The sequence below is a fragment of the Notamacropus eugenii genome, chromosome 7, assembly GCF_028372415.1.
Source record: "Notamacropus eugenii isolate mMacEug1 chromosome 7, mMacEug1.pri_v2, whole genome shotgun sequence".
Classification (NCBI taxonomy): domain Eukaryota; kingdom Metazoa; phylum Chordata; class Mammalia; order Diprotodontia; family Macropodidae; genus Notamacropus; species Notamacropus eugenii.
The window spans coordinates 27,675,014-27,695,368 of record NC_092878.1 but is presented as its reverse complement, the minus strand read 5'-3'; the positions used below and the strand labels follow the sequence as shown (position 1 = coordinate 27,695,368).

General features: G+C 49.6%; 1 protein-coding gene across 1 annotated transcript; it reads right to left on the bottom strand.

Annotated features, from left to right (window-relative positions):
- Positions 1 to 654: 654 nt before the first annotated feature.
- On the bottom strand, positions 655 to 19,956 carry TYRO3 (TYRO3 protein tyrosine kinase). Its single transcript, XM_072623218.1, has 19 exons — positions 19,790 to 19,956; positions 17,283 to 17,466; positions 16,862 to 16,962; positions 15,740 to 15,910; positions 14,006 to 14,092; positions 12,415 to 12,530; positions 11,808 to 11,985; positions 11,133 to 11,278; positions 10,448 to 10,592; positions 9,790 to 9,919; positions 9,526 to 9,626; positions 9,229 to 9,324; positions 8,695 to 8,775; positions 8,228 to 8,320; positions 7,592 to 7,713; positions 6,364 to 6,473; positions 5,898 to 6,057; positions 5,526 to 5,662; positions 655 to 2,253 (listed from the first exon to the last, which is right to left on the bottom strand). The coding sequence occupies exons 1-19, from the start codon at positions 19,893 to 19,895 to the stop codon at positions 1,896 to 1,898; spliced, it is 2,622 nt and encodes an 873-aa protein (XP_072479319.1). The 5' UTR covers positions 19,896 to 19,956; the 3' UTR covers positions 655 to 1,895.
- Between the last annotated feature and the right edge of the window lie 399 nt (positions 19,957 to 20,355).

The window sequence follows — 20,355 nt, the reverse complement described above, 5'->3', positions numbered from 1 at the left end:
AGAAATCCAGATCACATGGAGCAAACCCTACCAGAAAGTAAATTCTATGAAGCTGAAGACTATGTTTATCTCAACTTTGTAGCACCTAGCACAGGGTTTTACATGCCTTAGTTTCTTAATGTTTACTGAACTGAATATTAATCAGTCACCTAAAGGTAAGGCTAGCCCTAGCTGGCAAGTTTTCTTGATTCTAGTTTCCTATAGACCTTGATTGAAGTGTCTTTCCATCTCCTTACCACGTGGGAGCCAGAACCAGTTCTGGCAGCAACAGGTTTTTCCTGAAATTTTTTTGAAGAGGGCTGTTTCTTCACCCCACCCCCATTCTACTTCTTTGATGGCATCAGCTGCCATCAGCTGCAACCTATTTCCCAAGCAAGCTCCCTGCCCTACACACAATCCCTTTTGTTTCTCCTGAGCTCTTTTTAAAGGCAGGAAGACTTGGGTAGGAAAGCACAAGCTTTTAACAACCAGTTAGGTCTCCCTATATACTTACATGCTCCATTCCACATAGGCCCAAGACAATTCTCTGTAGCCTTGGGGAGGAAAGGTGAGAAATCAGTATCACAGCCTCCTAATTTTCTCCCTATCCCCCTCCAGACCAACAAAGGAGTGCTTGATTGAAAGATATAGAAGAAATGACTATTTCCAAATGGCTGTTCTGAGGTTTGTTTTTATTTCTGGGTTTAAATGGCATCTAACAGCCTGGAAACACCCTCCCCAAGGCAGACTACTGTCACCCCCTTTCCCCAACAGCTGTCTCTGCCAAGGAAGTGGTAGCAATCAATAATAATCCCTTTCCTCAAAACCAGCCCCCTTAGCCTCAATTCCTCCCACTTCAGTAGCTCTGAATGGGAGCAGGCAAAAAGAAGAGGCTTCTGTTAAAGGCAAAGTCAGGATAGAGGGACTCAGCAGGGAAGGAAGAACTGGGACCAGAAAACCCTCTGGACTTAGACACAGCTGCCTTTGTTAGTGGGATTAGGATTCTTGTAGCATGCTCCAGACAGACAGCGGAGGGTGCTTCCCTCACTAGTGGAAAGAGGATGCCATCCTTTATAGGACCAGATATGTCTGGTCCCACCAACCCTTCTTCAGGTCCCACCGATCCCCTTCTTTTCAATGGAAGGGCACCTGGCAGCCTGAAGTTCTCTAGCTTTCTGCATAGGTGTGACCTAGGGAGTGTGCAGCACCCAAAAGGGATGGGTCATTGGCAGGGTAGCCCCCCAGTCCTGCTGACAAAGGGTTATTCAGACCTGAGTATACTGACATCCAATCCCACCTACAGGGTGAGAGGGGTTGGCCCTACCAAACTCTCTACCAACTCATACCTGCATGGGTGTAATGTAAATCCACCTCTATGTACCTTGAAGAAGCCAGGCCTAGAGAATTAAAAACCAGTGGTGTGGGCATAGCTGCCTCCCTAGGCTGGGGGCGGCTCAGCACATGCACTAAAAGCAGCAGGGTTAGCCCACTGGGGAGGAAAGGGGTGAATAGTGCCACTTATCTCCTCTCCTTCCTGGCCCCCAACCATTGTAACCATGGGAATGTAACCACAGAGTATCAGCTGCCAGTGTCCAGACAACTAGGCCTGCCTTACCTCCCCCCTCCCTCCCCACCCGAATGAAATAGTCACAAGTCTGTGCCAGGCTGGCTGGACCCAGAGTGATTGGAGGAAGAACTGGGATTGGGCGATTTGGTCATATCAGGCTTCTAAAGCCCAGTCCCCAACACAACTTGGGAGGGACTACCACAGGAGCCCCTACACTTCTGACTGGGCTGAGATCAAGGAGGGAGGGGGCTTTGCTAGCTAGCCAAGCCAGCCAGACACCTCCCCTTAACCTCCAAAGGATGCCCATCCATATGTTAGGCTAACAGCCTGTATGGGCCAACAGCCCCTGCTAGAGTAGCATCCGCCTCTGGGCCTCCCCACAGGCCCCTTCTGGCTGCTGTTCCTCCCCAGACTGTTCAGCTGGCCCTCCAGGGCTAAGGATATACCGATAGTCACTGGGAACACCACTTACTGGTCCTGTACCGTTACTATTCCTATCTCCATCCCCATTGACAGCCTGGTCCCCACCCAGCTGGCCATCCCCTTCTGCTTGCTCCTCAGCCCCCTCGATGTTGATGTAAAGAGGATCCCGACTGGCAGACAGAACAGACATTCGGCCCAGGATCTCTTCTAGCTCCATCCGAAGGGTCGGGAAACTAGGGCGCTGCTTGGGGTCGGAGCACCAGCACTGGTACATGAGCTCATATCTGTGACAGAAGGATAAAAGAGGTTGCTGAAGAAGGAGAGAAAAAAAGGTTCTCTAACCTTCCTTCCAAGCAGAGCCAGTATCAAGGCTGTAGTCTTCAGAATTCCTGGAGAGGATCAGACCTCAGACCCTCTCCAGTAAGATCTGTCCTGCAACTCAGTTCAACAGATGTGCCTGCTGTTGTTTGCCATGTCAATGTGCTGGGCTAGCAGCCCAAAAGGTGATGTCCAATTATATTCTAAAATAACCCCCAGGAGCTGGAAAAATCCAACCCCAAGAAAAAGCCTGGGCTCCTCAGAGCCAATTCCCTGACATTCTTGTCTATCCCCATGACAAAAATTCCTGGGAGCTGGGAATTATTATACCTACATACCACTGTGCCAAGCCCCTTCACCCATGACTGCTCCTAGAGCCCCCCCAAAGTGAATAGGAAGGGAGGAAAGTTCATCATGTCCACCCCACAGCAGGTCGTGGGAAAGGCCTGAATGCATGAGCATAAGGCTTTGGCCAGGACACAGTCTCAAGGTTGACTAAGCCAACTGGCATTTGTCCACTGTGATGCATTGGCGAGATGCCAGCTCCCTTCATCCCTCCCCTGGTAGCACCAACCACTGACCGGGAAGGAGCTGAGCCAGGGACCAAAAGGCTATTAATAGTTGAAAAATCTTTGTTTCTTCAACTGTGGAGCCCTATATAATAATGAATTGATATTTATGTAGCATTGTAAGGTTTGCAGCATGGAGTAGTGGCTAAAGAAGTAAGCCCTAGATTCAGGAAAACCGGAGTTCAAGTCCCAGCTACCTCGGACACATTCTGGTTGTGTGGCCCCTGGGCAAATCACTTAGCATATCGGTGCTCTAGGCAACTCCCTAAATCTGTAAATGTCAGGGAAGTTGCCAATCTGAATTGATGAGGGGAGTTTCCTAACGTGTGAGGTTGCCTGTACCGGTAAAATCACAGATCTACTCCCTCATTCTTTAAGGTTTGAAACACACTTTACATACATGGCTCCCTGGTTGTTCCATGAACAAGACACACTACCTCTCAGCTCTGGGCATTTTCTCTGGCTGTCTCCCATCCCTGGAATGCTCTCTTTCCTCTGCTCCCTGGTTTAAGGGAGTAACCAGTGACCTCTCTGGTTTAAGTCCCGACTAAAATTCCACCTGCTACAGGAAGCCTTCCAAAACCCCTCTTAATGTCTGTGCCTTCCTTCTGTTAATCACTTCCTATTTATCCTGAACATAGCTTGTTCCTATATGCTTGTTGGTTTGCTCTCTTCCCTCATTAAATTTCAAGCTTCTTGTCCTTTGCTGCTTTTTGTATGCCCAATGCTTAGCTGAGTGCCTGGCACTTAATAAATGTATGCTGAGGCTCAGAAAGCAGCTAGTGAATGCCACAACTAAAATTTGAACCCAGGATTCTGTCTCTAGGAAGTATTCACTGTCTGTGTCCAATAAGATGGAATCTAAAAATGAGGGCTTTTTCTTCTCTGTTCCCTCTAATTCTTCTCCTGGGTCACTCCAAATGAGCCTCAGGTGACTTCAACAGGATTTTAATGTCTATTTCTGCCCATCCTTTTCCTGCTGAGCTCTGTTTCCCAGGCCTAAAGCCAGAATGGTCTAGTTGGCAGAAAGCTGGCATCCATCTGAATCATTTCTGTCATAGATGAAGGTAGAAATACCAAAACTATTCATCTGTGGAAGGAATGTGTCCCTTTCCTAAAATCACTGTGGATTCCTTCTTGCCTTCCTTCTCTCTCATGCCAGGAGCAGCTCTAGCTTCTAGGCAAGCCCAGAAAAAGCCTGGCTCTGGTGAGGGTGGAGGATTCCAGTCACTACAGAAAGGGCTTCAGAGTGACATTGTTACATCTGTACAGCCTCTTCCTCCTTTCCCCAACATGGTATATACTCTGCTTACTAATGCAAGGAAGGAATCTGCCAACTCAGCCCTAGCAAAGGAAAGGCTTTAGGCTTCATAGCCTCCCTGCTTCCCCGACCACTCCCCACTCTGGATCCTTAAACCTTTCCAGAATGACAGGAGGCTGGTCATTTCTCTCTAGGACTCCCATTTTCCAATCTCAAGCCTCTTCCAGACTCTAGGACCCTTCACCAGCAATCAGTGGGGGTTCTGAAGAAATCATTCTTCCCCCAACAATAAACCCCCTCTTTGGAAACACAAGGATTATGGCAGAATAGTAAAGGGAGGGAAGCAGAGACCCCCACTGGCAGCTACAGCCCCAGTCTTTTGAGTGGTAAGAAGACTCCTATAGGCATTTCATCGCTTCTCCTCCCCCGCCTACTCATTCTGAGCAGGAAAGAACTCTTAATCTAGGGGAGGTGTCTTTTTTTTTTCTCTTTCTTTCTAAATACCAGCAGTTAACAGCTCAAACTAGCCTGGCCCTGAGGAAGGAGGAGGGGTAACAGAGAAACCATGGCTGCTCCCTATAGAATCTCTTTCTGGCTTTTCTGCCTCTGGGATTAAAAGGGATAGATTTCTTGCTAATTCTTGGCAAAACTGGAATAAAGTGGGAAAATGGTGGAAGAGCAGAAGAGAGGAAACAGGGAGGCACTAGATAGGAAAAACAAGATTTTTCTCTTTCATTAAACTGTTAAAAATTGAGAAACTCATTTTTAGAGGGAGAGGAGGAAAGAGACAGAGACAGAGACTTCATGAAACTGTTAAGAAATGAGAAAATCATTTCCAGAGGGAAAGAAGAGGGAGAGACAGAGATGAGACAGACTTCATGAAATTGTTAAAGAATTAGAAAATCATTTCCAGAGGGGAAAAGGCGAGAAGGAGACAGAGAGATATAGAATCAGAGACTTCATAAAATTGTTAAGAAATTAGAAAATCATTTCCAGAGGGAGAGGAGGGGAGAAAGAAACAGATAGAAAGAGAGGAAGAAGAGTAGAGAGACACTGAAGGCAAGAGATCCAACTCAGGATCTTTAGAGAAATGGAAGGAATACTGGATTTGAATCAGAGGAGCTGTGCTACCTTGGGTAAGTCACAATCTCCCTGGGCCTTAGTTTCAAGTATAGAATGAAGAGCTTGGATTAAATGGCCCCTGAAGTTCCCATTCAGCTCTAGACCTACCATCCCATCTTCCCTCAGCAGAAGTCATCACTCAGGGAAAGGGCAGCCACAGGTCTCTATCAGTAGCCATAATTATATACAATTACCAATCTACCCCAAAGTCTAACCTGGCTCTCCTGCCCTCCAGGGGTCTTCCCTCCTTCTACTGTCCCTATTTAACTCTCTGGACAGCACTCACACTTCCTCGAGACATTCAGGTGGCTGCTTCAGACGGTTCCCACTGATGAGGTAGTTGTAAATCTCAGCGTTTTCAATACCAGCATATGGTGTTTGTCCCCGAGTCATTATCTCCCACATGGTCACACCAAATGCCCACTAGAACAAAATCAAGGTCAAAAATGTCACCAAAGCCAGAACTGAGGACAATTAAACCCCGCTACCTAAGGACAGGATGATTCATGTGAGGGCAACCAGTCCCAGTCCTAAGAGACGGTAAGGGTAAGCAGTCCTGGCCTTTGTGTGTTGATCTGGTCCTAATTCTACTCTGCAGTCCTCCCGATCCAAACCACCCAAATTCTGGCTCCACTTGGCCCCATATTCTTCTACTCACCACATCACTATGCACTGTGTATAGGTTATCAGCCAAACTTTCCAGGGCTAGCCATTTGACGGGCAATTTGGAGGCACAGCCCTGTCGGTAATAATCACCACTGTATATCTTCCGAGATAGCCCAAAGTCTGCCACACACACAGTCATGTCCTCAGCTAACCTGTGAAGGCAATGAAGTACATGGAATCAGTGGGCTGACCCTGACCCTTTTCTACCTAGAGACTCTCAAGTTGGCAGTCTTCTAAGCTGGCTTTTAGGCATTAGGCTCTTGTTGACCAGAAATGGGAACAATTCTGGACACAATAGCCAGGCTGGGACTGATAGCAACTATCTGAGGCCCTGCCATCTTCCTTCTAGTTTGAATGGCAGTTCACTTTCTTTATCTAAGGGCTACTGGACAGCTCTTACTGCTTTTTCTCTACTCCCTGCACTCTCACGCCCTCAGGTCCACTGGCAGCTCACTCACATGCAATTCCGAGCAGCCAGGTCCCTGTGGATGAAGTTCTGGGAACTCAGGTACTCCATGCCACTGGCAATGTCCACCATGAATCGGATCAGTGTCTGCAAGGGCAGGTTCTAGCCAGGAAGAAACAAGCAAGCTTAGTCCTGGTCTCTACCACAAACAGCCAAACAGAGAGTACGGAGAGCCCCTGGATCAAAGGGTTTCCTCAACTCCAGTGTCAACAAATCTGAGGGAGCAGTAAAGGGTGAAGGCCTTTTGCCAAGGTGAGCTTTTGGCAAAGCTGAGAAAGAACTAGGAGGAAGAAAATGTGAACTGGTTCAACCATTCTAGAAAGCAACTGGGAACTCTGCCCCTAGCATTATTAAACTCCAAGCTCCTCTACATGTCCTTTGAATTACATATTTACTATGTCTGTGCCTCAAAGAGAGCAAATAAAGAAGAAAAAAGTCCACTATTTATAAATATATTCATAGTAGCTCTTTTTGTGGTGAAGACTAAGGGGGAAACCATTAACTGGGGAATGGCTGAACAAATTATAGTATATGAATATAAAGAAGAAAGCAGTTTCAGAAAAATCTGTATAAGAGCTAATGCAAAGGGAAGTCAGTAGAACTAGGAGAATGTACTACACATGACACTACATATACTATATGCATACTATATATGATAAAAACAAAATGAACCCTTCTGAAAGACTTAAGAGCTTAGATAAATAGAACGACCAAGCGTGATTCCAGAGGACTGACAATACCCACTTCTTGACTGAAAGGAAATGGATTAGATATGCAGAAAACGCATTTTTGAACATGCCCAATGTGTACATTTGTTTTTCTTGACTATGTCTGTTGTTACAAAAGTTGTTTTTCTTTAGTGAAGGGGGAGATGGAAAGAAAAAAAAGCTTTTTAATTTGAAAAAAAAAAAAAGAAGTCTCTTTCTAAAATGGATACGTTGTCAGCCAAGAATACTGAGGGCTTCCCTAGGCCTGAAAGGGAATATCCTTGCTAGGTCTAGGTTTACAGCTGAGAATAAATCATTCCCCCTTTTCCTCTTGAATTCTCCTGAGAAGCTTTCGAAAAGTTCCCTGTCCCTGCTTCATCTTTCGCAACCAAGTCCCAACTCCTCCTCATCTCTCCCAGCCTTGCCTACCAAGTCCTTCCTCTCCCAAATGCTCTAACTTTCTCCTATGTTCCTTTCAGCCTACACACACATGCCTCCAACGCAAACACTCACAAAAGGGTTTTCTCCTATTCGGGAGGCAAGCAGGAAAGCATGTAGGTCCCCATGCTTCATGAAGGGCAGAATCACCATGGGGATGGGCAAGCGGCCCTTTGCACGGCTCCGAAGGCTCACCCCTGGGGGTAAAAAGAAAAGTGGACAAAGGTAAGGGGTTGGTTATTCAAACAAAAGGAAAACTCTCATCAAAGGGTTTGTGTGATTGGGCCAGTAAACCAAACAGGGAGTATGCTGTGTCCCTAATCGCTTTCCTGATTCATAGTAGGTTTCCTATCCTTTTCTGGCCTCAGCTTTCTCTCAGGCTTCTCCAATTTAAGGTTAATTTGCCCCAATGAATGGGGGATTTAAGGCACCAGGAAGACTCCCCTTTGGGCAGTTCAAAGGTCCTTGAATATATCAATGTCTTGGCTCTTCTAGGTAATTACCTAATTCCCAGGTACTAACCCAAGAGAAGGAACTAAAGAACCAGACCACCCCACCCCCCATAATGACCTCTCCCTATACATAGTGCCACTAGTCCCAACGGAAAATCTGACTTTGTACAGGTCCTGCAGTCTTTTTTAAGTGCTCCCATCTGTGCCTTTCCCTTGGTTGCCCTTTCCTCTGTACCAGACTCCGCAGAGACCATCTCACCAACAAGTTTGGCCACATGTGGGTGGTCAAATTCTTTCATGCAAGCAGCCTCTCGGAGGAACTCTTCAATGTCACCAGAGTTGATGATGTCCGCTAGGAAGATGAATGGGAAACCTGAGTTAAGAAGTGCCTCCCCAATGGGGCAGACCACCCCCCTTTAAGCCATCTGCAAACTAAGCCTCCCTAGGGGTCCTAGTCCATCATAGGACATGGCTTTGCTGGTGGTGTTCAGACCAGGATTAGGGAGCTAGTTGGCAGAATCACAGATAGTAGGAGAGTCAAACCCAAGGAAGAAATGTTATTCAGGAATGTATATATAGAAGTGGACCTTACGGGCAATGCTTGCCCTCAAGTGTTCCCACTTCAGAGCTGCCAAAGGTGCTCCAGCCATGTTCACAAATGTGGGCTTGGCGCTATAGCTGCCTCTACCACTCCTTCCCAAGGCTGGAAGCCTGCACCCCACTCACCTTTGAGCATTTTCACTGCTACCTTCTCAAAGGAGCCATCCTCTTGCTTCAGCTGGGCTTCCCTCACGGAGCCGAACTCTCCTACAGATGAAGCCAGGTAAATGGGAGATGATTTTAGCTTCTGCTCCCAAGCTCTTCCCCCAAGACAGGAGTTGAGCCTACCCCAACCCAACTCTCCCGTCTCCTCCCAGAGAGTTCTCCAAGGAGTGTGTCAGGGCTTATCATCTGAGTGACACAGACTATGGAAGCTGGCTAATATCAAAGGGTCACAGAATCATACAACTTGCTACAAGTGGAGTGGGTAACCCAACCACCCAAGTCAGAGCAGACTCTACTTCATCTTCCCAAGCCACTCCTAAATTTAGTTTTTTTTTTCCTGCCAAGTGCCCATGACCCATGCTTCTTCGCCGTGTTCTAGGAAGTTCCAATTGTAGCAAGCCTCTAAATCCCTGGCACAAAATGCTCAGACATATGCCACCTCCCTTTGGTAAAAAGGCTTCACCCTCACTGAAGACAGCCAGCCAAGCCCCTGACCTTTGCCCAACATCCGGCCCAAGGTGAACCGTTGTTCAGGGATGAGCACATCCTCCAATTTGTCTTTCAGTTCATCACTGATACCCAGGCTGTCCACTGGAAAGGAGGAAAAGGCAGTTAAAACCCCTGGGAAGCTGAGCAGTGACTAGGACCCAAACCAGTACTCTTATACAATCCCTCCACACCAAGCACAGTGACTGACTCATCCCAAAATCAAACGGGGAGCAGGAGTTCACAAGAAGCCAGAAGGGGTCTAAAAGAGCAGCCCTCGTGGGACCCCACCAACAGGTGACTCACATGTGGCTTCAATTCGTTCTGGGCCTTCCCTATTGAAGGATCTGGCAGCACGGAAATGAACGGCAGGCTCCCCACGGGCCATGACACTGTCAAAGGCTTGCCTGGTAGGATACAGGATGCAGGAAAGGGGGAGAAAGAGCGGGGGAAGGGAGGAGAGAGAGGGAGGGAGAGAGAGAGAACCAGAGATCAGGCCACTGAGTTCTTTTACTTATTCAGGGGTCCCCAATTCCATGTCTCTGGATCCCATTCCAGGCCCAGACCTACCCAAACCGTGTTTCCTTCCTTCTCTTGCGCAACAGGATTAAGGCTAGGGCAGCAGCAGTGACGAGTGCTGTCAGAATGCCCAAGACCACAGGTACCCAAGATGTGCGACTGTGAGGGGGACCCTGCTGGCCTGCAGGAGAAAAGGGATGGGTGTCTAGTATAGATGCCCAGTGTAGAAGCCCCTCAGAATATTCCCAGGGAAGCTATCTGATTTGTTCACGTTCACCTTCAAAACTCAAAATAAAAAGGCACCAAATAAGAAAAACGACCCCAGGCAACCAGATTTAAAACAGGGACTCAACTATTCTGTTTTCCTTTGGCAGCCTAAAATCTATGGAGTTATTTTCATAATAATATTTTCAATGCACAAAATACATAGAATTACAAAGCAAACCAGTTACATTTAAATACAGTTATGAAAAACAAACTGAATTCATTGACTTTAGATTAAGAAATCCAGGTTTAAAGGAGCATAGAAAACTCCCAAAGTGATCTCCCATGGCTCATTAATCTCTGGCCCTGACCTTGTCTGTTTGAAACGAAATCTTTTATCCTGTCAGGTATAGAAGAAAATGGGAACTAGGCTCTTCCCAAACTCTCCTATCAGGAAACCAGGGTGTTCCACCAAACAGATCCCCTGCTTCCCTTTGGGTCTCACCAGCATGGTCCCGATAAGAGACAAACACAGGCTGGCTCCAAGGGCCACAGCCAACTTCATTGGAGACACACACTCTAACAGTCAAGTCCTTCAGGGGATCCCAGTCAGTCAGGTTGGCTCGAGTCCCTAGAACAGTCAGCTCACCCTGCAGCCAAGAAAAGACCCCACGCCAAAACTGAATTTGTGGAAATAATCACCTACCTAAGGTAAGCAGAGTGATGGTGGAGCTAAAGCCTGGGGGCTGAGAAGTAGGGTGGGTCAATCTTACAGCACAGAGGGAGTTGATCACATTCCTGACTTCAAGGATTTGGGTAGCCTTCCCACCAACACAAACATCTCAAGCTGGCAAAGGTGGGGGATGGGGACAAAGGAACCAAGGACTGAGGGAGGGAGGCAGAGCACTATCTGTATCCTCCCCCAGTCCACGCAGGAATGTGTTGCCTGTTCTGCATACAAAGTGGCAGGAGTGGCAGAATCCTAGGGAGATGCATGCTTGAGAAATAACCCAATGATTTCTGACAAGATCCCCTTCTGGGTTAAGGGTGGTCATGGTTAAAGCAGCACTTAGGTCCCAAATGGACTTGGAAACAGGGAGCCCATCTTTTTCACTAGTTCCTGTCTGGGGGAAAAGGGGAGAGCCAAGGAGACTGGGAAGAGAGTGGTTATGGGGCTGTTCAACCCTTACCTGAGTCCCATTGTCTTGAACCCAGGATATTCTATAGGGCCCCAGGGGCCCCTCACTAGATCCCTCAGGAATGACTTCTTCCCACTCCAATATCAGACCATAGTCTGTTCGGATGGCGTGGAGGTTCTGAGGGGCACTGGACGGGGCTGGTCCCAAAAGACAAACAACCAAGGTATCACTCAACCCTCATGTCTACCACAGCCTCCCTATCCTCTTCTATATAAAGATCCCACCTAAGCATTCCAAAACATATGGCATTGAGTGCCTACTGTCTGGAATGAGGATGGAGGTGGTGAAAGCAGAGAGGGTGAGGGTCTGGTCTTCTGGTCTAATCTTTGCCCATATTTCCTGGTCTGAATTCCCAGTATTCTAGGTTCTAGCTACATACTCTTTGCACTGCCTCTAGAGAAAGACAGGGAAATGAGATGGGCTATACACTCTTTGGGAGGATGGGGTAACAGAAAAGACAATATAGGTCCACCAAGGTATGTCATCATTCTTTCACTGGAAATTTAGAGCTGATAGGGACTTCGGTCCAAACCCTCAGTTTTATAGATGAGGCAAGTAAAGTGTAGGACGTTGTGACTTGCCCAAGGTTACACTTCCCTCTCTGAACAAACTTCCACAATGGAGATGCTGGCTGTCTCAAGTCCCTGCCACTCCAAGTCCTCTTACCCAGACCCTGGGTCTGGAAGGGTACCCAGTCTGCATATGGGGAAGGCCCCAAGGCATTGGTGCATCGAACTCTTAAGCTGTAGTTGGTGGCAGGTTCTAAGCCCCGAAGCAAACAATTGAAAGGTGGCACTGGAACCACGACTGCCAGGACCTCCCAGCCACCTGGGGCCTCCGTTACCTGCACAGAAATTGGAGAAAGAAGGAACTGGAAGCCACAAAGTCAGGGAGCTCAGGAGGGATAGGAGTTAAGAAGGAAAAACAGCTAAGACTTTAGCCTTGAGCTAATGCTTCCTTGAGGAATCTTCCCTCCCTTCCCCACCACAGAGGAGCATTTTAACCAATGCATGACTTATTTAGCACCTAACATATGGGGGCTCTGCTGGAGCTCAGAAGGAGCTCACACAAGGGCACAAAGCATACTCTGATGAGAGAATGCACCCTAGCCATCCATCTGGGTCTTGCTATGGTACAGAACTCCAGCCTAGTGAGTACTGGTCACAAGACGATGACTCATTCTCCACCAGGTGCTAGTCTGACAGACAGAACAGGGCAGTCCTGTAACCTCCACCTTCAGCTTTCCCCACACAAGACCCTCCCAGAACGATACCTGGACTGTGCAGGAGTGGAGTAGAGCTCGGCCATCAGAGCCAGGAATCCAGGCCACACTGGCATTGTTGCTAGATAGCCGGGTCACGGTTACATTAGAGGGTGCTGCTGGAAGTGCTGCAAGATGGGGAGAGAGGTCAGCTTGTGTGGCTGAGGGGTCTATTTTTTTTAATTTCTCGACTTCTCTGCAGCTCATCCTTTCACTGTGGGTTGTAGGCCCCAGATGTTTCCTTAGATTCTCCAGAGGCTGACCCTGAAACTGGAATATCTTAAGACTGAAAACCCCCATATACATGTGCCTCTAGTCACAGTGACTACTCTCAAGGACTCTCCCTCCCTCTTTCTCTCCCTGAGAAAGAAAAGATTGGAAGCCACAACGTGTCAGGGAGCTTAAAAGGAGAGGAACATGGGGCAGGAGCGGTGGGAGACAAGAAGGAAAAAGCAAGGTTTTAAGCCTTGAACTAATGCTTCCTTGAGTTAAATCTTAAGCAATCTTCCCTCCCCTCCCCACCACTGAGGAGCATTTCAACCAATGCATGGGTTATTTAGCACCTATGGGTTATTTATTTAGTACATGGAAGGAGCCCACATGAGTGCAGCTCTCTCTCTCTCTCTCTCTCTCTCCCTCTCTCTCTGTCATAGCAGGAAACACAGCATAGCTGCCATGCCTGGAACAGAGCCTGGAACAGAGCATGAGGCCATCTCTGTGATGTAGTTTCTGCGACCAGAAGGCTGCCCGACCAAGGCCAGTGATGTGGGGGCAGGGAGGGGAGAAGCTCAGACTCCCACAAATGTAAATGGTACATCTGTTTCAGCAGCAGCCAGGCTTTGCCATGTATAGGTATCTCAGTCAAACACACACACACACACACACACTCACACACACACACACTCACTCACTCTCCTCTCTCCCTCTCAAAGAGCCCATTTTTCACATCCCTCCTTTTAGAGACAGTCAAATCCAACAACACCCCACTGATCACCGACCTGAGCAGACTCCACTACCACCATGCTTCCCCCAGAAGGGGATGAAAGAGGCAGAGGCCAAGCCTGAGTCCTGGCCAGCTCCAGCTGTTCCTCCCTCTCAGGGAATCAGCTTCGTGATGGGGAATCTGCCCTGTGACGTCAGGTTTCTATTCTCATCTCAGACATGGCTGTGCCTCAGGTGCTCCCACTACAGGGGCTGGGGACACATGCCAAGTAGTAGCCCCTCCTCCCAGAGACCTCAGCCAAGAAGGCTCCCAGGAGGGAGAAGAGCTCTAGGCCAAGAGGTAAAGCTTCCTCTGGGTTTGCACCTCCACCCCATCCCCCTCCTTCTCTGCAGATATTTTGTCTGGGAGCTCCCTCCCCCAACTCTCTAAACACACACACACATACACACCCCCCCACACACACACACTCACACCCCCACACACACACATACACCACACATACACCCCCACACACACACCACACATAAACACACATACCCCCCACACACCCCCACCCACCACACATACACATATACCACACACACCACATACACCACACAGACACACACACAGACACACAGACACAGACACACACACACACACACACACACACACACTTACCTTGAAGATAGACTGTAGCTGGGCGGGAAGAGGCCAAACCTTTCAGGTTATGGGCTTCACAGGAGAACACAGTGCTCTGGGTCACCCCTGGGGACCACAGAGAGAACTCTGGTCAGCCTAAAGGTGGCCACTGAGCCTGGGAATAGGTGATGTGTCGGTTTACAGAACTGGTGAGGAGATAAGGGGAGGGGATAACTTACATTTGGGGGGGGATAACTTACATTTGGGGGGGGTCAAAAGGAAGTGAACAATGGCCCTAGCAGTTTTTCACTTTATAGGAAATAGAAGCTAAATTTCCTCCTCAAAGTCAATCCCACCCTGCCTTCAGTATTTAATCTGCCCACCCAGATTCCAGGCTTTGTGATGAATCTCTCTTTATCATGCCTTGCCAAACAGACTTTAAGCTCTTTGGGGGAGGGGACTATTGTCTTCAAAGTCTTTTGTGTCCCACTATGGTGCCTAGTATTCTCTGTAGATATTACAGAGGTATTATTATTATATGTAGGTATTATAAGAGGCAATAAATGCTTCTTGTCTGAAGGAGTCTCTTCCAGTTTGTAACCAAAGAAAACCTAAGGAGAGCCTGAATTTCCTCTCTTAATGACTGTCCCTACCCCTTTTACCTCCATCACTGGTCTCATGTAGGAAAGCCAGGTACCTCTCAGCCCAGCATGACCCAAGGTTGACAATGATCTTGCCTCAACTTCCATCTACTAGTACCTGCAGCCCTCCCACTTCTTGCCTTTTTTTTCCCAAGACTCTCAGCAGTTTGGAGATTTGTGAAATTTGACCCAGAAAAAACCAGTTCCCACTCCCTGCCAGACTCACTCAGACCTTCGTCTCCAGGCTCTTCCTTCCACTCCCACTCAAAACTCAATGAGAAAATGTAAATCTTGTTCAGGAAAAGGTGCTTCACAAAAGCAGTGATGTGTATGCAGATGCATACGGGTACAAAAATAATAATAATAGCTCACATTTAAACAGCACTTTAAGGTTTATGATGTAAAAAATGTACACTGTCTCCTAGAAGCCTCAAAATTGACTCTGTGAGATGGGTGCTATTATAACCCCCATTTCATTGATGAGAAAACTGAGGAATAAAGTGACTTGCCTAAGATTACACAGCCAGTAAATTATCTGAAGCAGGATTCAAACCCAAGTCTTCCAGACTCCAGGTCTAGCACTGTGTCCACTACAATGCCTCTATATGGATATGGTTGGGAATAGGGCTATTTAGGGGAAAAGAGATTGATCAGATGAAGAGACTGATCAGGGTATAAAAAAGCTACCGTATGGCTTCTCCCCTTCTGCCAGACTTTCCTCCTACTCGAACATGAGCTGATTCCTGATTCCTTCCTTGGGGGGTGGAGCTGCAACAAGTCCCCCTATTCCTTTTCTCAGAGATGATTTTGTCTTCTCTGTCCCCATTGTCAACAAGGAATAAACTAGTCCCTACCTCTGCTTGCACACTCTGAGCTAACAAATAGGTGCACTTTGCCCAGAAAAACACACCTGACAAATGAACCTTTCTGTCAGCACAGCTCATGAAGCAAGGAAGGCACAGGGGTCTGGAAGCTTGGGACCACTTATCCAGGAGAAACTCAGAGACACGATTTAAGGAGGGCTCCTCTGACAACTACCCCTCTTCTGTCAACCTCCCAAGTCACAGTTAAGGGCTGGTTTACTCCTAGAGAAGTTTTGCCCTCTCTCCTCCCTTCCAGAAAATGACCTCACCTGTAACATTCAAAATGGAGGGAGAGAGGGCCGGTCCTCCCACCCTCGTGCCCCCCCTCCACCAGAAGATGGTCACAGGTTCGGGGGGCCCCACCGCTTCACAAGACAGTTGGAAAGGTGCATTAGGGGGCACTGTGAGATCCTCTGGCTCCACAGTGAAATATGGCACACCTAGGAGAAAAGGGAAGTGGGTAGAGGCTGGTTTTCACTACCTCCTCAAACATACTAACATTTCCATATCATAAGCATAAAGGGAGCCCCAAAATAGAAGGCCCCCTAAGAGTTTTTTGGTTCAAATAAACAAATCTCCAAAGGAAAGCGGCTCCTGCTGTTCCAGAGCTATGGAATCCGCACATCTGGAAGGATGCACCTGGAAGGCCCTCCTCCCCAAGGCTGTGGGTCCCAGGGTAGAAGTGAGCCCCCCATTCATTCCTCCCCTCCTCCCCTCCCCACGCATAGAAGGCATCCTCGACAAACCCCACGCCCCCTCTGAAGCATTGCTACATCAAAGTTTCTAGAAGAATGAGGGAGAAGGAAGGAGGGCTTGCAGGGGCGGGGAGGTGGGGGAGAGGCTGCCGGGTTGTGCTGGCAGGCCCCAGCCCTAGCCCCAGATACATTTCCAAGCCCTTTGTTACTTCTTAGTCACTTTGTTTTCTCCAGCTGAGCAGCACTGAGCTCGTGCAGCTGCGTATCTTCCTCTTCCCCCTCCCCCTGCCCTTCTCCTCTTCCTCTGGCCCTGGACAAGCTTCTCAGGGCAGAGTCCGGCCAGGGACAGGGTGCATTAGGCCTGCTGCCCAAAGAATGGAGTGAAGCCTTCATCGGTGGCATATCACAGGGCCCCCTGATGCTCTCTAAAGCTTTGCTTGAACCACAAACTCCAAGCTTTGGAGGGATCTACCTATATCTGAAGCTGACCTAGGAAGTCAGAGCCCTTGTTTCCCTCCGGGGCCATGGGGTTGCCAGGGGTAGGTGGAACACCAGGGAAACCCAGCTTATCCCTGAGCTAAGCAGGAGGAGAATGCAGCCTTCCCATTTGCTTTTAGGGGCTGTGGGCACCAGGAGACATGGGTCATGCCCTCCTTGCCAGGGTGACTAGGCTCTTCCATCAACCCCCCTCCTCACCTTCTACCGTAAGCCACACTGGCTGGGATGTCTCTGTTTCTCCCCCATCTTCCACCTGGCACCAGTACCGTCCAGCATCCGATCGATCTACTGACTTCAGGCTGCAGTGAGGACAAGAAATTCAGTTCACCACCATAGGAGAGGGAAGGGGCAGCTCTGCTAGTCAGACCCTAAAGGATTCGGACTGCTTGAGTCCTTTCTCTCCAAGTCCCCAAAAGAAAACAAAATAAAACCCCAGGGATTTCATGGAATGAAGTGGTCCCCAGGACCATACCAAAAAGAAATCGTCACAAAACCTCAAAGTCTGCGTTTCATAAGACCAACTTTCTCTACCAATTATTACCCATCCCTTAAAGCCCAACTCCAAAAACATCCTTAGGAAACATTCCTCAATGTCCTCAGCCCCCCTTCTGTCCTGTACCTGAGGAAGCCAATCCAGTGCTGCTCACTAATAGGAATGTAGACTTGGTCCACACTCTGCACCAAAGCTCCATCCTTGACCCACTGGATCTCAGGGTCCTCTAATCCCTCCACACTGCAGTTTAACTTCACTGGTTGCCCTTGAGATACCGTCAACTTCAGAGGGGCCCCAATGAGCTTCAGGCCTGAGAGCAAGGAAAGCAGAACTCAGACAGGTTAAGGTGAAAGGGACAGAACCCGATGCTCTGCCCTCTCACTCCCACCCCTATCCCATTTCTGGGACTTTCTCAGGCCAGTTTCTAGGGCACAAGCTCTACCACTTGGGGATCTATATCCTCATGGACATTGACAAGAATGGACAACTAACATAAGGGTGTGAGACGGAGGTGGTATAAATCATTAAAAGAAAAGAGGTAAGACAAATTCTCTGGGTACAGTTTCTTCCAGTACCAGCTCCCTGGAAATACCTTCTCTACCAGTCCCATCTGCTAAGCAATGCTGATTCTTATCTTTCTGTCTCTAGCCATGCCTGCCCAGGAGGAAAGGTGAACCAGGCTTATGTCAGGATGATGTCTCAGTATCTCCCCTTCCCTCCCAACTCCCAACTGGGGAGGAAGTGACTGGTCTGGGAAACAGCATATCACTACTCAGGTTCCAGATTGTTCTAGCAGAACTAGAAGGTGATGAGGAATTCTCACCCAGATTGTGGCTGGAAGCTGCCCTGGAAATGACTGGGGTAACTGCCTAGAAGATGCTCCAGCCCTGTGCCACCTTAATTCTCAATTCCATGTGAGGGACTCACTCCCCACTCTGTTAACAGTTAGCTCTCTCCACCCCACCTTGCCAAATAAAAGAAAGTAAAAAGGAGAAGGGGAGTGTTCCCTGGAAGCAGATAACCATATGTTTGCAGAAACATGTCAAATCATATGCATGGCATCCATCTACTCTATTAATACCTGGATGTACGAAGGCTGTGGGTGTGAAAGGCCTATGAAATAGGGAAGAGTGAGTTTTGCAGAATGGGCAGGCACCTCTACTGGCATTATGGGTCAATTTTAGAGCTCTAAACCCTTTCTCAGCTGAAACGTAATAATGACGGACGCATGTAAAGCCTACTTTGTAAAGCTCTTTACACAAACATCACATTTGATCCATACAATAACAACTCTCATAGCAGGTGCTATGATCCCCATTTTGTAACTGGAGAAACTGAGGCTCAGAGTTAAGTGACCTGTCTATAATCTCTTCACAGCTGGTTCAGTATGAAAACATATCCTTCCTAACTACACACGCAGAGATCTTTTCAGTACACCACACTGTATTTATACAGCACATTTTCCAGTGCCCCAAGCCCCACTCAGCAAGTGCTAGAATGCCATTGCTTACCAGACAAATCCTTTCTTCCAACCCTACTTTTTTGTGTATGTGGAGAGAGGTTATGTATATAGATATTGGAGTTCCATTTGTAGTTTTTTCTCTTTTCCTTTGCTTTAGGACCCTGACACTCATTCACTCATCCTCTCTCTCTGGGTATAAGGTTCTCTGCTGGAAGCCTGAAACACACTTCCGCTCTCTTTTTACCAGAAAGCTGGAAGGTGGGGTACACATGACAATTACTCACACTGCCCAGGCAGTCCCTGATGTCTGCAGACACTAGGCTCTCCTCACCTCAAATAACAGAATGCACCCTCATTAGAGCCCTCAAGTCCGATGCAGGGGGGTGTGGTCTGAGAGTTTGAGAACCAGAGCCCTTTCAGACTTGCCCTGTGACTGAAGTAAACCTAAAGATGGGGTTCCTAAACTGGTACTAGTACTGGCAGAGGCTTTGGGCTCAGCCCCAGACTTGATAAACCACTCAGTCCAAAGCCTCTAAAATTCTCCCAGGTGTCTTCGCCCACACTCTGGTGTGGTTTTGATCAAGGGTGTGCCCAAATGTTTCCGTGGGATCCAATGTGCTATGCTCGTCCATGGGGTTGGGCACCAGGGTATCACGTTCCCACCAACTGTAAATCCGACAAACCTGAGAAGTCCTGAGTGGGGGTGGGGGCACCCCCTTTGGTAGTCGGTAGCTGTGGCTAGGAAAGGGACCCGTGTGTCCAGTACGTGTGAGAGGGTGAGGGTCCCTAGGACTCCCGAGGAAAAGAAAGAAACTGTTCCCCCTAGAGAAGGAGGCGGGAAAACCAAGAGTCCGGTCCCCCGCCCGCAGACCCCCGACCGATTCCCTGCTGCTCCTCGGTCCGCCCCAGCGGAGAAAGTTGGGGGTGGGGACACCGGCGGCCAGATGCCCATGGCTGCCGCCCTCTCCCTCACCAGCGCCCGGCCGCTCGGCCTTCCGCGGTCCCCGCGCCCCCGGCCCCTCCGGCCGCCCCACGTTCGGCCCCGCAGGCCTCGGCTCCCCAGTCCCGGGCTTGGCAAGCCGGACCCCAGCCCGCCCGCCTCGGCTCCCACTCCAGCCCCTCCCGGCCCTCCGGCTCGGCCGCCCCCTCCCGCCAGCCCCCCGGCTCCTACCTGCGGCTGGGAGCTCCCGGAGCAGCAGCGCGGCCAGTCCCGCCAGCAACAGCCGCGGGAGCCGGAGCCGGAGCCGCGGCCACTCCATGCTCCGCCTCAGCGCCATCCGCGGCGCCGCCGCACCATGCCCGCCCGGCCCGGCCCGGCCCGCGACGGAGGGGGCGGGGGCGAGGGGCGGGGGGACCGAGGGGGCGGGAGCCTGCGAGCCCGCGGCTGCCCGGGGCCGGGGGAGACTGGCGCGCGCTCAGAGCGGGTGGCACCGCCGAGTGCCCAGCGCGAGCTCGCGGCCGCTGCCTCTGCCAATGCCGATGCCACTGCCGATGCCGATGCCACTGCCGATGCCTCTGCCGCCGATGCCGCCGCCGCTGATTCATGGTCTTCTCCCGGAGCCGCCGCCTCCTCCCCCGGCCCGGCCCAGCCCGGCCCGGGCCGGCAACAGCCCCGATCTCCTACCGCCCCCCCCGCGGAGCCTCCGAGCGGCTCGCTTCACACCCCCCACCCCCATTCGGGCTCCGGTCCCCTCGCGATCTAGCCCGGCGGGACAGCACCTAGGCACCCCGGCTGGC